Raw genomic sequence first — 15,554 nt, 5'->3', positions numbered from 1 at the left:
ATTTAGTTTTATTAGTTTCTCATTTCTAAATCTACGTTTTCCTACTAAGAATAAGTTGAGTACATTCTGACCTTTAGATCTCACAGTCTCATACTTTAACCGCTCCATATCTTGTCTGCTCTATTTTTACCTCTGCTTATCAGTTCTGGCATTAACTCCGGCTACATTTAGCTCAGTCTGGATTCATACCTGAGCTTTACAGTCTGTGGGCTGCTATTAATCATACTCATCTTATCAGTGAGCAACAGAAAGAAAAACATCCCTACAGGTAAGATGATAAGGTTTTTTTAAATGGTCGTTATGTGATGAGGAGCGGAAAGTTAAAACTCGTCTTTTAATGAAGTAAACAAGTCACCAGTTGTTGTAGAAGCTGAAACCCAATCATCTTTCACTTTAACTGTCACGCTCAGGTTATGATGTGCCTCAGGGATTTATTTAGTTTCTCTGATAACTGCGGGTTGACACAGAGGAAGCGGTGCATCATGAAAGACACATGTTTCTGATGCATATGTCTGCTTCGTGAAATAAATGTGCTGAACGTGCAGGAATGCAGAGGAGGCCGAGTGGTGGGAGGAGGGATTCCACCCAGAAAAATCCATGTCTTGAAGAAAAAAAATAGACTAGACACCAGATGATGAAGCTGAGTGGTTGCCGCAGCAAAAGAAACTGGGTAGAAAAGCATCAGAGTTGATACATCATCATTGATCAATTTGCGCCAAATCATGTGGAGATAAACGCTCGTGCTACAGTGTCCACCAGAAGACAACTGGTCACCATGACGACCCTCTCCACCCTGTCCGCCTCCTTCTTGCAGGTCCTGGAGTTGGGCATGGCCGACACTTCCTCACTCCTGCACCCAGCTACACCTCTGATATCTCTGACTTCATATGACATCATTTGTTCGAATTGTCCTGTTTAATTTGTTTCTTGGTTTGGTTGTGTGTCTAACCTCTCTTATCGTGATCATTCGGCCCAGATTGTTGCTTTGCACATGTTGCATGATGATGAAAAATTATATGTTTCTTAACAACTAAATACAAGAAGGGTCACAGTTCATTTCTCACATAAAGATTATTTTATTTGTTGAGCATTGTTAGAGGTTTGAAGTGGTGGAAGAAATGTAACATCTGATGGTGCCTGTTTCAAATGAGGTGTGTCAGTCAGCGTGTTTGGACTGTATGAAATGTTGTCAACATTCTGCATCTTTATTTTTTCTTCCTCCCCTTCTTTTACAGAAAATGATGCCACGTTCTTTCCATTCCTGTCGTCTGACGGCGCCGAATTCCAGACTGGCTCTGCAGGCTCTCATCCAACAGGATCGCTCTATCTCCGCTGTGTTTCTCCCACCACCTCTTCTGCTGTCCCGCCGTCTTTCCACCTCTCACTCGACCCCCAACCTCCCATCTCTCGAGAGGTGGAAGGAATGTGTCGGGCCCTTTGCCCTTACCGTGCAAATTACTGGGAAATGAAAGCTTTCTGTGAGTAGGGGTTTCAATTGCGTGAGCAGAGATTATAAATAACAGGTATTTACCAAATGTTCCAGAAAAAAGAGGAGGGTGTGCACCTATAAGCAACCCAGTATAATCAAAGCTTGAGTTTCCCTTTTTCTGTGTTTACATTTCTGCCTATAGTGAGTTTTAAAGAAGTACTGGTAGAATTAAGGAGAAGATCAGCATGCTCCAGTATTAGATTCTCAAAAATCAAACACGTCAGCTTCTTCACAAGCTTCACACAATTTCATGTATTCATAAATGTGTAATCTCAAAGGTCACTATGCATTAATTCACAGCCTGTTATGGAAAATCCAAGCACATAAATCAAGAATTTAAAAAAATGAAAGTAGAAATATTATATACAATATTTATTACACAAAACGTACAGAAGAGATGACCACAAAACTTCGTGGAAGGATGCGATGCAGGTCAGAGAAGAAGTAGTAGTTTCTTGAATAGACTGTTTGCCTTGACGGAGGTAAACACTTCACTGAGAGCTGTTCTAGTTTTTACCGTGATTGTTGGTTTCAAAGCCTGAAGGAGTTGATTCGTTTTACCTCATCTTGTTTTCTGTGTTTTTATTTTTAGATTCTTTGACAGGTAATGATGGCTGGTCAGAAAACAGGTGGAAGAGAAACTCTTATCGCTGTTAATCTCTGATGTTTGATGTGAACGTCCTTGATCCTTCTCCTGCGGCCCACTGACCTTTGACCCTTTGACGACACCTGAAGAGTTGAGATGATTTTGAAACACACACTGTTCCTTAACATCAGGAATGAAATGACTTCTGTCCAGGTGGAGTTGTGACTTCAGTCCCTGGATTCCCTCTCATGCAGCTCAGGTACTTTAACACTGAAAAATACGAATTATTGTTTGTTACATGAACACAAACATTCATTTAGAACAAACATCTCTATTGTAGTTTGACTTCTTCTGAGGAAAGAGGACGGAGGTGGTGAACATTTACATGGTCCAATAGATGTATAATTATAGTTTTATGAATTAAATCATGCGATACTGAAATAAAACATGAATTAACACCAGTGTTTAAGGTCAAATTTGCTAAAGTTAGAATCAGACTGATTTAGAGGCCTGGACTTACACAGAGGAAGAGCTCGCTTAAAGACACACGACCGTTTCTCATCGGCATTACAGTTATTTAGTGCAGAAACTTAATCCTCGAAAGAATTCCTGGCAGTAAATTCTGTGCACTGATATCAGTTCAAGATCTGGAGATGATTCCTTTCTAATTCATATCAACAGAGCTATAATACATGAGAAATGGGTCTTTTTAACTGTAATAAATAAACCTCGATTCTCACTGGACTCACTCCTCTTGCCTGTAAGTGAAACCAGGAGCTGGGTCTTTTCAAAACCCAGAGAAATGAATGTTCTGTGTTATGAAAACTGTTTCTATTCACTGCATTTTATGTATTTCATTAATATACAAACAGCTTGAGTACCTCATCTTTTACAGAAGCATTTGTTCCTTTGCCGACTTGTTGTTCCACCTGCTTTTGCAGGTGGGATCGTCTTTAAAATTACTTCTCTGACTCGTGTTTGAGCTGATGTTTTTGCAGGATCACACAAAAACCACTGAACGGATTTCCATGAAACGTGTCTGAAGGATGGGACACGGGTCAAGAAAGGACTCGTTCATTGGTGCAGCGGTATAGGTACACAGTACCTGGAGAGCACATTACCCGGAGAGGTACAGAGTACCCGGAGAGGTGCCGTTCTAGTTTGCATTGCAATGTTTATATGATGTTTGTCTCTTCTTATGTTTTTAGTTTATCATGTGAATTGTGTATGGAATGTGCTATAGTGTGGCCGTGGCTCAGGAGATGGAGCAGAGGGTTGGCAGTTCAATCCCCATTTTCCACTATTCCGCATGCAGAATGGTAGATGGTCTGTATTTACAGTATATAGCGCTCCTCTAGTATTGATGACCACTCAAAGTGCTTTACAGTAGAGTTTTGCTATTCACACACACATTCATCCAGTCGGCAGCACGTTTTCTATGAGAGGCCATTCGGGGTTCTTGCCAATGCAGATGGGGAAGGCTGGGGTTGAACCGTTGAAGAGGTTGGAGGACGACCCCAAAGTGCCCTTAGCCAAGATGCTAAAGCCCACACTGCTGTGTGATGAGTAGGTCAATGGCAAAAACCGTTCTGTGAAGAGCTTTAATTGTCTGTGAGTGTGGATTGTAGTTTGTCGGCCTCATGTACTCCGCCTCCCACCCATGTCCGCTGGGGTTTGTTCTAGTCCCAGTGACCCTCAAAGGATAGATGGTATTAAAAATGGATAGATGGATTTCATGCTCGTTTAAACACCTCGCAGGCGTTCTGAATACACTCGTCTGAGGTTTTTCGCTTTGTTTTTTGCAAATCATACACTTGAACAGAAAAGCACAGGTGCCATAAACAACATAAACAGTGGCTCCTTTTATTTAACTCCAGAACAAAATGTCAAAATGTTCCCTAAAACGAAAACAATTAAAGAATAAATGTCACATGCTTGGCAACTTACAAATGAATTTGTGTTCATTTCAGCATCACTTGCTAAATAAGGTGCACTGAGGTGTCTGACCTGCGCCTGGAACTCTGTCCAAATATGCACTCTTCTTCTTGCAAACTCCAAATTCCACCGGCTGACTGTTCAGGCCCTATAACCATTACATAATGCATATTCTACATATTCTACATGTCAGCAGCACATTGCTAATGAAATCCCTCAATTTATGGACCAGCTCAAGACGAGTCACCCACTGTGGAATGTCTGCTGAAACAGGCCCGTGTTGTGTTATAACCTCCCTTTCTTATCTGGCATTTGACCCTAAACGTTTTTTTGTTGTTGTTTTGTTTTGCTTTTCCGCGGCTGTGATGTTTATATAATAAGAAAAGTGACAAATGCAAAATACAACAGGTGCCTATTCGAAGACATTCCACATGGACTCTTCTTTCTTTTACATTGATAAAGTTTCATGTTTGAACTTTCTCGCTCTTGTCTTGTCTCACTTCCTATCTGCAGATTCATTCATCACACATACTTCTCAGCATCATCAATGTGACATCATTGTCCGCTTCTTAGCAGCTCTTAGGAAACCTCCGGGAATCCATATTGCCACCGGCCAACATCCTCTGGAAAAACATCTGGGAGAAACTCAACAATAAACCAGTGATTTACACCAATTAGATAATCCCAACAGGACAAATTCTGGGTCAAGCGCCCGCCTGCCCTCCTACGCTCCCTGTCAGCCTCAGGTGAGTGGGATAGTCTGTTGGCAAGTAACGGGTTAGCGTCTGTCTCCCCCCTACACCTCGTCTCATCCCTTCACCCCCCTTTATCTCCGAGGGCTATATATTGGAGGTCGTGACTCGTCTGCATCTTAAGCATCACTCGCACCCGCAGACACACAAACCCAACGTGTCTGGTTCACTGAGCGACAGCGCAGAAGAGGAGAAGACTAGCGATGAGGTCCCTGCTGAAGCTGCTTGTGATTCTGTTTTGCGTCCAGAGGGGAGAGGGCCGCTGGATGAGGTCACTGATCGGTAAGTGCTGGCTTAGGGTCGTGATGACCTATGACCTTTTGGCTAAAATCGAGACCAGTGTGTTCTATATTTAGAATTGGATATTTATCACATTTAACTTTAATTTTCTGCTCCTCAAAGGCTATTTATCTTTTTGTGAAAGTCTAAATAACATTTTTTTTAATTCAATTTTGTATAACTCTTTCTGTCTTTTCTAGATCAGACACAGGAAACACCGTCTCCACACATGTCTCTAAATGCAGACAGAAGAAGTGGATATCCAGCTGAAGAAGACAGTCAAACAGAAGCTTCCGGAGTCGAGCCATCACCCAATCCCATCATCCCAATGCGAGTCCGCTCACGCCGCTCGACTCTAGACGCCCAGTGCGGCCTGCGCTCCATCTTGCTGCAGGTCCGGGACCTCGGGCTCGGCTACGACTCGGACGAGACCGTCCTGTTCAAGTACTGCAGTGGGACGTGTCCCCGGGTTCGCTCCAACCATGACCTCACCCTCACTAACCTGCTGCTCAGTGGGGTGCTCCCCCACCCGGCACCCGGGGAGCAGTGGCACAACACGCCCTGCTGCAGGCCCACCCACCACGAGGACATGGCCTTCCTGGACAACTCGCACCGCTGGCACAAGGTGGAGAAGCTGTCGGCCGCCGGCTGCAGCTGTGTGGGTTAGATCGCTCAGAGTAGAAGGGAGAAGGATGGAGTTGAAAGGGTGGGGAGGGGAGGATGGTGTGTATGACAGTTTGATGACAAAGCGATTCCGAGGGGACAAGTTTGCTGCCTGTTTTTTTTTTGTAATGTCTGTAAATGAAGAGTTTAATTCCACAATGGAAGGAGGCTGAAACCTTTTCTTAGCAAATGGGCATAAAATTAAGCTATTGTCACTTTTAGGGGAAAACCTCATGAATCCAATTTTTCTTTTGAAATGTTTTAAGTGACCTTGTGGGACTCACTGCGATAATAATTACTTTATTTTTTATTTTATTATTATTATTATTTTATTCTGTTAACAGTTGAGGTATAAAAAATGAAAGAATCAGGCAGCTTTTCTTACTTTATGAACATTCAGCATTCTAGAAAAGGGTTTTTTCTTTATCTGTCGCCAGCAAAAAATACATAATGAAATAGCGAATTTTCTTCAAATGTAAATACTTTAAGTATTGTTCATGTCAGCTGATTTGAACCTTCACTGAATCTTAACCTGACAAACAGGCGTTAAAAGAGAAGAAGAAACACATGAAGCTACAACAAACTACTTGATTGTTTTTATATTAAGCTGACATGTATTTATTTTAAATCTTTTAGTGCAATTTAGGGGTTACAAATAGAGCAGATCAAATAAACAAAGCTGCGTAGAAGCAAAGTCTGGTTTGACAAACGCAGTCGAGAGAAGTTCTTTACAGTTCCGACTTATTCGTCAGAGCACCAGCCACAGTTTAGAAAATATATTTATGCAAGATAAGTTATTTATTTATTTGACGTCGTCCTCTCGTCATGCTGATTAATTTATTTTGTAATGTGCTCATCTGTAGATTTGTTGTGTGTACAGTTCCTAATAAAGATCAACTTGTACAGAAAGAATCAGTATTTGTGGTCAGTTCATTTCAAGTAAAAAGAGAAATTACAAAATTTTGAAAATGTTTGTAATCAAGGTTTTTTAATAAAAAAATAAGAATGTTTCTCACACAAAAATCGTCATTGTTTTGTAAGAACTTGCTTTTCAAAAAACTAGAAGTGGGAGTTTTTTTTGTCACCGTGAGGTTCTACTGGAATTACAACAAAAACCAAAACAGAAACTCCACCGACTCTATGTGGCCATCACGTCCTCCTCAGGCTCCACCCCCCACACCTGGACACGCCCCTCCATTGCGGTGAGGAGGCACGTCTCTGTGGGGTGGAAGGACAGCGACTGGACCACAGCTTTTCCCACGGGCAGCTTCAAGGACAAAGAGCCCTGAAAGTCAGAAAAAACATTAGAGGTACTTTCTAGGACTGTGTCTAATATACAGTCAGACCGGATTTGGATTGAATTTGATTGAACTGGACGTGGAGCATCATCACATTCACATTATTTTCTACCATATCATCACACAGATGGGTCAAAGGCTGCTGCTGCTCTGGACTTAGCTCTGTTCAGCATCAGAGTTCTAGCTTTCCCCTGTCGCACCCTGTCTGCTGCTCTGTTAATTACTCTTATGATAGTAAATGTAGGTGGAAGCTGACCTCCACCAGGTCCCAGCAGTAGACGTGTCCGTCCTCAGAGCAGCTCAGGACATGTGTGTCTTTACTGGACAGACAGCAGTCCAGCTTGTAGCCCTTCATCTTATGTCCTGTAAACCTGAGGGAAACAAACGAAACATTTACATGTGACTCGGTCAACAAATGTTTTACAAATCTGTTGGTGACATTTTTGTAAACTTCCCAGGAAGAGGTCAGAAATGTACAAATCAAGGAATACAACCTTTTATAATCTTTACATTTTATTGCAGCTGTGTCAAGATCGATTGTTTTAGCTTTGAAGACTTTCTCTCACAGCGTTTTCTTAAATTGACGCTGAGATAAATATTGGCACAAACTGCCACTAATAGTCTTTTCCCTGGATTTATATTTACAATGGGATTCAGCAATATTGATTTTATAATCTATATCTATCATATAAAAACAATTCATGTTTATAATTTGAAATGAGACTGAACATCACTCACTCTCCTAACATTTCCCCTGTGCTCTTATCCAGTAGTCGGACTGTTGAATCCAAACTGGAGCTCAGCGTGCACTGACCGTCTTGACTGAAACAAACGCACGTGATGGGACCTGGAACACACACAAGTTAAAGAATGTGTTTATAACCAACTCACATTTTCAGATTGTTTTTGCTTGGTGACATAACGACATTTCCCTGTGTTATAGATCAAAGTCACAGATTATATAAAGTCAATTCATGTGCATTGAGTCCTTGTTCATTTAAAAATAAATAAACATAATTATAACTTAATAATACTTCTATTACTACCAATACTTATATTCCTGCAAATTTTCCCAGTGAAAGTAATTTCCTTTAAAACATGAAAGTTAAAAATGTTTACTGACTGTTGATGAAGTCCACATGCAGCTGACCCATCCTCAGGTCGTAGCGCCTCACTCTGCCGTCGACAGATCTGAACAGAAGAAGATTTCAGAATAATGTGCAAGCGAAATATTAAACTGAAGTCTGTGCCTAACTACAATAGTGGGGTGATTTGTTATAGATTCAAAATGCAAAAAGCTTTTCTCACCCTGTGAGCAGCTCGTGTTGCACCACTTTCAGGCTGCTGACGCCGTCCTTGGCCTCGTCCAAAACCTGGATAGGTTCAAATCTTCTGGACCTGGTGTCCCAGCACCTAACTGTCCCATCTATGGCACCTGGATGAAGAGACACATGCAAACGTCATAATCCAAACATATTTTACCACGGACATATAAAAACATTTAGAATCAGTTTTAGCGTTGATGAGCTCTTGACAATTTAAAATAAATATGGACCATGACACTCACCTCAGTGTTGAACTGGTAAAGTTTATTTCAAATAACAAATTGTGCTAAAAACAATATATAGTGAATTATTCATTGATTGGAGGCATTTTATTGAAAACTCACCAGACAAGATTACAGTTGCCTCCTCGTTAAACTGGACACAGTTGACTTTCTGTGAACAGAGAGTGATATAAAACTAAATCGACAAATACTTCTACAAAAACAGGAAGCAGAGTTATAATCGGCAGAACTGACCCCGGCATGACCTCTGAATTTGCGTGTGACCTGTCCCGTGGCGACGTCCCACAGGATCACCGTCTTGTCTGAGCTGCAGGTGCAAATTAGGCTGTTGTCATATGAGCTGTGAAAGAAAACAAAACACACAACACCGTGATTTAGCTTCTCTTCTTTCTTCATGTTTTTGCAGTTTACACTCATTCATTCTGCCAGTTTGGTGGCATATCGCTAAGATAACTGTCCTGTGGAGGAGGTCATAAAATCAACTCACCCATCAGCGTCCAGAACCTCGTAACCATGGCCGCTGTAGGACTTCAGCAGGGTCCCTCTGCTCACACTCCACAGCTTCAGAGACTTGTCACTGCCACAAGACAGCAGGTAGTTCCCATCAGCTGAGCGAGCAGGGAGACAGAGGACAGGGGTAAACTACTGTGAATGAGACTAACATGGAGCTGGTAACATAGATCCCAAACATTACACTGATCTACCTATCTGTCTACAATGGGGGAATTTGCAAGATTAAGAATGACTTTCACATCTTGCACATGATGTTAAATCTTATGTCTCTTGAGATGAGGTGGGTGTTTCTCACCGTTGAAGCGAACAGCCCTGACAGCTCCCTGCTGACAGTCGATGGTCCTGAGCAGATGCTGAGGAAGCTGAGGAACCTGAGGTCTGGGCTCAGGAAACGCCATGACATAGCCTGATCCCAAAAAACCACAACATGCACATGTCAGGAACGACTATAAACACTCTGTTAGCCAGGTTAGCATTACATAGGAAAATGAAAGCACTGAATTAGTTTGTCAATTCAAAGAAACCAGGTGAGCTCCTTCAGTTCATGGGATTCATGTATAAATGGATTGAACAGTAGATTTAAACAGAAGTAGCATGTTTGCTGATTAGCAGATGTTTACACAGTTAGCTGCTAACTGATGCTACACACTCAGTTAACCTGAACCAGGTTTAATATTGTGGGAGCGTCGTGGGTGATGTTCCCGATGCTACTGCTAGTTATTAAATAGTTGATTGATCAATATTGAAATGATCGGAAGGAATCAAACCTCAGTTAATCATCTGCTTTCATTCATTTCATCCATTTATGTGTTTGCTAGTTCGCGCAATGCACACTGGGTTCACACAGTCCTGTCAGAATAAAAGTTCAAACCCCATTTCCGCTTTATTTTAGTTTCGTAAAGTTTATTTCACATATATTAAATGTTAAAAATACATTAAAATAGAATGAAACCAGTGTCGACTCGTGTGAAAAGCACGACAAGAATGTAATTACATTAAATCTTCAATACATGTTTAAACGAAATAGACAATTTGACAAAAATTAGTAAAACAAAAAAATATAGTTTGTATATTTCAACAAATGCAAGAGTTTCAAAATATGTAAAATGTCACAAATAGTCAATTTAGTTTTGGGGTGAAAGAGCTTTGGGAAGGAATCGAAAAGACATTGTACTTTGTACAGATATGTTTCCAAACTATATTGCAGTATGATAAATATGGAAGAATTAAGTTGTAATGTAATGATTTTAAAAAAGCTCCGATTGTTTACAAAACCTCTTTTTTTGTTAGATAGTTTGCCCTGCAGAGCACTTTCTGCCTTTATTTTGAGATACACCGGATATAGCTGTCCCCACTTCCGCCCAGTCGCTCAGGCCCGTCAGCTGTTCGCGGTCACCGGTGTTCTAACCTCAGATTAACCCGCGACAGGAGCCTTTTAGTCGGATACCATGACCTCTAACAACGTGTCGGACCCGAAGAGGCTAAATAAGATTTTAAGGTTCGTGTTTTATAAAGAAAACTCAGCGGTAATTTGTGGAATTAGCAGCGTTGAGCTAAAGCTAACAAGCTAGCCGTCGCCACAGATCATGCCTGAGGAGATTAGTGATCAACTGACTCTTCGCCACTTTAAACAACACGATGATAGTTTGTTAACGTTTAGTCGGATGTTAATTGTTGTGATGGTTTATATTAAATGTGCGGTGTCTATCTGTGTTTCACGGATGTTTCTCATTTAGTAAATCGCCTTTTCTTTGGGATTTTCTCACAATCGTTTGGTTTAATGTGGTGTCAAAGTCAGAAACACCTGAAGGACACTACAGGAATCACTCGGGTGATGTCAGGGAGACATGTTGACATATTGAGACACATGTCCTCAAAATGTACTGTTGTTTTCACCCAGATCTGTTTTTAATTTGTTCAATGTCTCTAAACTCCAGCGGAAGAAAAAGCCCTAAAGCTGCAGTGATGTTTTCAACAGTAATAAACACTGATAATTAAAAGTTCTCATGCTTGTGGTGTTGCAGGTACAAGCCCCCCAGCACAGAGTCTAACCCCACACTGGAAGACCCCACGCCGGACTACATGAACCTGCTCGGCATGATCTTCAGCATGTGTGGGCTGATGCTCAAGGTGACTCTCACACAAACATGCCCTCACACTCAACCTCTGTGACTCCCATCTCTCCCTCTGTGACTCCCATCTCTCCCTCTGTGACTCCCATCTCTCCCTCTGTGACTCCCATCTCTCCCTCTGTGACTCCCATCTCTCCCTCGTCCTCCAGCTCAGATTATTTTCACGTGTGTGTGTGTGTTTGTGTGTCACACTAAATGGGTGTTGCCCCTGAATGGTTGACCTTGGTCCAGCCCAATTGTTCCATTTAGAAGATTAAAGGTAAACTCACCTCTCCGATGAAAGATTGAAGGTCAGCGTTTGACTCTCAGCAGAAAGGGCGCAGTAAATGAAACAAAGAGGAGACAGCAGCGGGGTTGTGTGACCTCCTCCCAGTCCAATAGCAGATCATTTGATTAATTGATCGTCTTTCCCTTAACAAAGAACTATTCTTACTTGTTGGCATAAAAAAATGTGTCTGTGCGCAGGCGTAGCTATACATGCACGTCACCATGAAGTCAGAAAATGCGGTTGTATAAAGAAGCAAAACATTAACAATAGAATTCTAGGCAGCTTATTGAGATTGAACAGTGATTCGTCATCATATGCTATAAATAACATCATGACTTCATTGTGAATATCATTACTACAGTAGACAAAGGCGTTAGCATTACCTGATTGGGGTTTATACATCGCCCTTTCTTTAATATCAGGAATTATTGATTAATTGATATTTCAGGATTTCTTAAGCAAAGACTGGAAATGTGTCAGAAAGAGGCAGTGAATGTTTTACTGGGGGTTTACAAAATAATGTCTGGATGTCATGTTTGCATGAAAGACTTTCAGGGCTTCCCTCTGCCTTCAGAATTCCTTTGTTTTGGGGAGTTCTGTCATTTTATATCAGTGATACACTAACTTAACCCATATGTTCTAGTCTGTGTACGAACACCAAATTCAAGGTAATTATGTACTATTGATTCAGTGCTGTTGTTAATTTTCCTCTGTGTATCTCCAAAGCTCGTCTTTGCTAATACAGATTATCCATGTTTGTTTCAGTTGAAGTGGTGCGCTTGGATCGCAGTCTACTGCTCTTTCATCAGTTTTGCAAACTCCAGAAGCTCAGAGGACACCAAGCAGATGATGAGCAGCTTCATGTGAGTAGACAATACATAGATTGTAAATAAAGATGGACAGCACATCTCCACTTCCTTCCATTATCCACAAACAAAGCCATATATACCAGATTCACACGCCGCTATCTTGCATCAAATGGATCCTGCAGATACACGTCAGTCTTTACATTTGAGAGCCATCATGCCTTCCATCTTTGCATACAGCCTAAGGTTCATATACACAGTGTTCTCCCTGTGCACTATATTCACATTCATGTACTATTTTCTAAAGTGAAATATATATGTGTTGTAGCTTTTCTTTTCCAGCTGTGTTGTACTGAGAGGTTTGTATCTTTGAGATCAGCAGAAAACATCTCAAATTCGTGAGTGCAGCTCTGTGGATGAAGAGCTGGCTGTCTACTGCCTTGAAGATAATTCAATATTATTCTTTATTGACTTCCACTTGAATCTCTTCTACTTGAAGAATTGGTCACATCACATTCTTCGTTCTTTTAAAGTTATGTTGTCCACAGAGACGATTCAAAGAACATTACACTTAAAAACAAACAACCAAATAGTGGAACAGGGTTTTTCACTTTTACATATTTAGCTTTATCCCATTGCACAATTTGTTCTCTGTGTTTTATATTAATTCTTGAATGAGCAGTTTTAATACTGTAGGTTAGACCTTGCTTTCCTCTGCCATTGAGACATCAGATGAGCCAGCTCTAATGTCCAAAAGCTTTTAACTGTGTGACCTCCAGAGTTGGTACATTTCCATTTGCTTATAGAAGAGAACGACAGCAGGGGCACTTGTCCAGGGCCTCCCAGACAGATTTGCAATGAAGGAAAAAAACCTCCAGGTCCATCGTCTAGATGAGGTTGTATTAAAGACGAGCTCGATGCACTCACAGTTTGGTAACACAAAATGTTTGGCTCAGCAAATGATGTCAGACGATGACCGTAATGCACCGACCTCATACGCGTAGGAGCTGGTTCAAGGCCAGTTTTAGGACATTTGTCAGTAGCCAAGTTATGACCTAAGTTTCCCTGTGTTATTAAACAAAGGTGACTGTGTGCACAGGATGAAATATCAGTGGAGGGCCGGTACGTCACTGAAGTTTTCTGGTGAACCTGCTTCATTTATGTTTTGGTAAATGGTCTAACAGCGCTTTCACAGGGCTCAGGGGTGAATTCTTAAAAACGCTTCAATACGAATTGAAACTGAGCTCAGCTGCAATGTTTAATTGCTCGTAAGCAAAATATGTAATTAAATACAAAGAGGGCAGGAGTGTGTTTATATGCCTCATGTGCAATAATTGAAAAGTCATTTTAAAAAGTCACACTCCACAAACAAAAGTGCAAACAAGCCGAACCGATAAAAACAGAAAGTGCACATAAAAACGGAGGTAGACTCTGGGTCTGGAAAGTGAAGCCCATGTGAAAGTTCCTGAAACCTGGTGCCACGATAGAAAATATCACATTTTCTGTGACATTCGTGTCTCAACTAAATTCAGTCCTGAGCAGAAAACCCAGCAAACACGTTGCCAAGTTGTTCAGCGCCTCTTAGACGGTGATTTTCAGGCTGTATTTTGACACTTTGCATGATGTGTTCTTCTCCTTCGTGCCGTCTGCAGGTTGTCCATCTCAGCAGTCGTCATGTCTTACCTCCAGAACCCACAGCCAATGTCGCCGCCATGGTAACCGAGGGCCAACCGCAGGAGAGCGAGTGAACCATGGACGCCGGAGTGGGTGACGAGACAGCTGATCAGCTCCCCGCTGGCCATTGGTGGGGGGGGGGAGAAGTAGAGACTGAAGGAGAGATAATTTGATAGAAAGAGAAGAAGAGAGAGAAAACAGATGGCCAAGAGAGGTAAAGAATAAGGACACAACGTCAAGATGGAGACAGCTAATGGTTTTTGACTGTGTTCTCATGTGTTTCTCTTTTTAATCTTTTCTAAGTCTTTTGGTTGTTGATGAAAACCTTGAAATGTGACTCTTTTGGCTGATCTGTGGCAGGTTATCGTCAATAAAGTTGTACAGTTTTAAAATGAGCTGTTGCCTTTTGTCTTGGGGAGAAAATCTTTCTTCCATGCTGCAGTTGGTCGACAGACGAACAGGAAGCGTCTTAAGAGCAAACCCGATGCCTCTTGGCCACTTGTTCAGTTTCAATTTCATTCAGTGTTCTTTGTTTCAGGAGAATAATCTGCTCAGTGTCAGAACCACTTTCCTTGGAGTCCTGCGTACATTTATCTAAACAAACAAAAAGATAAAACTAGAATGTTAATCAAGCTGCACTAAACTACACAAGCTCATAGATATGAGTTAAATAGGATTTTTTGCATCACGCTCCATGAATTGTTCCCTGTGAATTCTGTGAAAATGACAAAAACACTCTGAATGTCAATTTTAAAGAAAGTAATAAAGAAATCTCTGATCCGCATCTTTGTCCAGATCCACGCCAACATTTACTGGGTTCTTTCTCAGCCCATGTTTCATCCTTCCTCCAAATTTTGCGTAATTCCGATGACAGACAAAATTCAACCTCCCTAGCGAAGTTAATTAAAACACAAGTCTACGACTCCCTTTATCCCATTGTTGTTTTTTCCCCAATTCTGTTGGCTCCAGTCCAGCTGGTGCATTTGTTGTTTGATCGCTATCACAGGAGAGGATATTGAAGTTGTCAGTTATCTGCAGCATTGATCGGGGGGGCTGCGTAATTTGGATATTAAAAACTGTCACAGTTTGCTGAATGTAGATTTGAAGTTCAGAGGGTGACGGGCTGGAGACGACTTGAATTAAATCAAATATCCATATTCTGCTCTTCTGGATCTGCCCAATGAGAGCGGAGCAGCAGTGTGACTGTTCGGCCTCCATCGCCTTCTAACACTAGAGGGCACCGCAGCATCACAAATGAGCTAATGAAGCTGCAGGAAATGACTTCAGCTCAAATGGATGAATTTGTTAACAGACGAAAACTTCACGATCTGGTTTTTCTCATATAAATACTTTAACGATGTCTTGGAAATAAATCTCAATTGGCAACATTTCCTCAAAAAGGCGCCACAGATACAATGTCCTCTTAATCTAAATGACGTGGCAGTTGGACCAAAGTTTACCAGATGTCTGCTTTCACCCCGCGTGATGTCTCACAGGCCCAACATTGACACTGTTACTGTTGCTGGTTTAAAACCAGATTGTTTTCGTCCTGTCAGAAGAAAACAGTTCCACAGAATTAAAACTCGGCCCAG

At 41.4% G+C, this 15,554-nt stretch overlaps 3 protein-coding genes across 4 annotated transcripts; 2 read left to right on the top strand and 1 right to left on the bottom strand.

Moving 5' to 3' along the window:
• The first annotated feature begins 123 nt into the window (after positions 1 to 123).
• Positions 124 to 6,020, top strand: LOC109640168 (persephin-like). 2 transcript variants are annotated; one of them, XM_069530170.1, is made up of 6 exons: positions 124 to 268; positions 1,236 to 1,478; positions 2,082 to 3,204; positions 4,524 to 4,756; positions 4,848 to 5,044; positions 5,242 to 6,020. In XM_069530170.1, exons 5-6 carry the CDS (start codon positions 4,966 to 4,968, stop codon positions 5,706 to 5,708), a joined length of 546 nt encoding a protein of 181 aa, XP_069386271.1. In that variant the 5' UTR covers positions 124 to 268; positions 1,236 to 1,478; positions 2,082 to 3,204; positions 4,524 to 4,756; positions 4,848 to 4,965; the 3' UTR covers positions 5,709 to 6,020. The 2 variants fall into 2 exon arrangements, with proteins under 2 accessions (XP_069386271.1, XP_069386269.1); XM_069530168.1 differs by having other exon boundaries at positions 4,524 to 5,044.
• Positions 6,021 to 6,664: 644 nt separating this feature from the next.
• wdr83 (WD repeat domain containing 83) lies at positions 6,665 to 9,962 on the bottom strand. Its single transcript, XM_020104025.2, has 10 exons — positions 9,850 to 9,962; positions 9,378 to 9,488; positions 9,057 to 9,177; positions 8,804 to 8,909; positions 8,672 to 8,720; positions 8,311 to 8,437; positions 8,126 to 8,193; positions 7,741 to 7,849; positions 7,259 to 7,373; positions 6,665 to 6,989 (listed from the first exon to the last, which is right to left on the bottom strand). Exons 2-10 carry the CDS (start codon positions 9,478 to 9,480, stop codon positions 6,843 to 6,845), a joined length of 945 nt encoding a protein of 314 aa, XP_019959584.1. The 5' UTR covers positions 9,481 to 9,488; positions 9,850 to 9,962; the 3' UTR covers positions 6,665 to 6,842.
• Positions 9,963 to 10,419: 457 nt separating this feature from the next.
• On the top strand, positions 10,420 to 14,357 carry wdr83os (WD repeat domain 83 opposite strand). Its single transcript, XM_020104036.2, has 4 exons — positions 10,420 to 10,580; positions 11,107 to 11,212; positions 12,248 to 12,345; positions 13,941 to 14,357. The coding sequence occupies exons 1-4, from the start codon at positions 10,531 to 10,533 to the stop codon at positions 14,005 to 14,007; spliced, it is 321 nt and encodes a 106-aa protein (XP_019959595.1). The 5' UTR covers positions 10,420 to 10,530; the 3' UTR covers positions 14,008 to 14,357.
• Positions 14,358 to 15,554: the final 1,197 nt, after the last annotated feature.

The sequence above is a fragment of the Paralichthys olivaceus genome, chromosome 8 (genome assembly GCF_024713975.1).
Source record: "Paralichthys olivaceus isolate ysfri-2021 chromosome 8, ASM2471397v2, whole genome shotgun sequence".
NCBI lineage: Eukaryota > Metazoa > Chordata > Actinopteri > Pleuronectiformes > Paralichthyidae > Paralichthys > Paralichthys olivaceus.
This window is presented reverse-complemented; position numbering and strand designations above follow the sequence as displayed.

Bases quoted from the DNA above. Each gene is read 5' to 3' on its own strand.
- wdr83os (XM_020104036.2), top strand. From the start codon at position 10,531: ATGACCTCTAACAACGTGTCGGACCCGAAGAGGCTAAATAAGATTTTA. The intron at 10,581-11,106 runs GTTCGTGTTTTA...GTGGTGTTGCAG, and splicing joins AGGCTAAATAAGATTTTAAG to GTACAAGCCCCCCAGCACAG. The intron at 11,213-12,247 runs GTGACTCTCACA...TGTTTGTTTCAG, and splicing joins TGTGTGGGCTGATGCTCAAG to TTGAAGTGGTGCGCTTGGAT.
- wdr83 (XM_020104025.2), bottom strand. From the start codon at position 9,480: ATGGCGTTTCCTGAGCCCAGACCTCAGGTTCCTCAGCTTCCTCAGCAT. The intron at 9,178-9,377 runs GTGAGAAACACC...CTGCTCGCTCAG, and splicing joins CAGGGCTGTTCGCTTCAACG to CTGATGGGAACTACCTGCTG. The intron at 8,438-8,671 runs GTGAGTTTTCAA...CTCTTCATCCAG, and splicing joins GGCAACTGTAATCTTGTCTG to GTGCCATAGATGGGACAGTT.
- LOC109640168 (XM_069530170.1), top strand. From the start codon at position 4,966: ATGAGGTCCCTGCTGAAGCTGCTTGTGATTCTGTTTTGCGTCCAGAGG. The intron at 5,045-5,241 runs GTAAGTGCTGGC...TGTCTTTTCTAG, and splicing joins CTGGATGAGGTCACTGATCG to ATCAGACACAGGAAACACCG.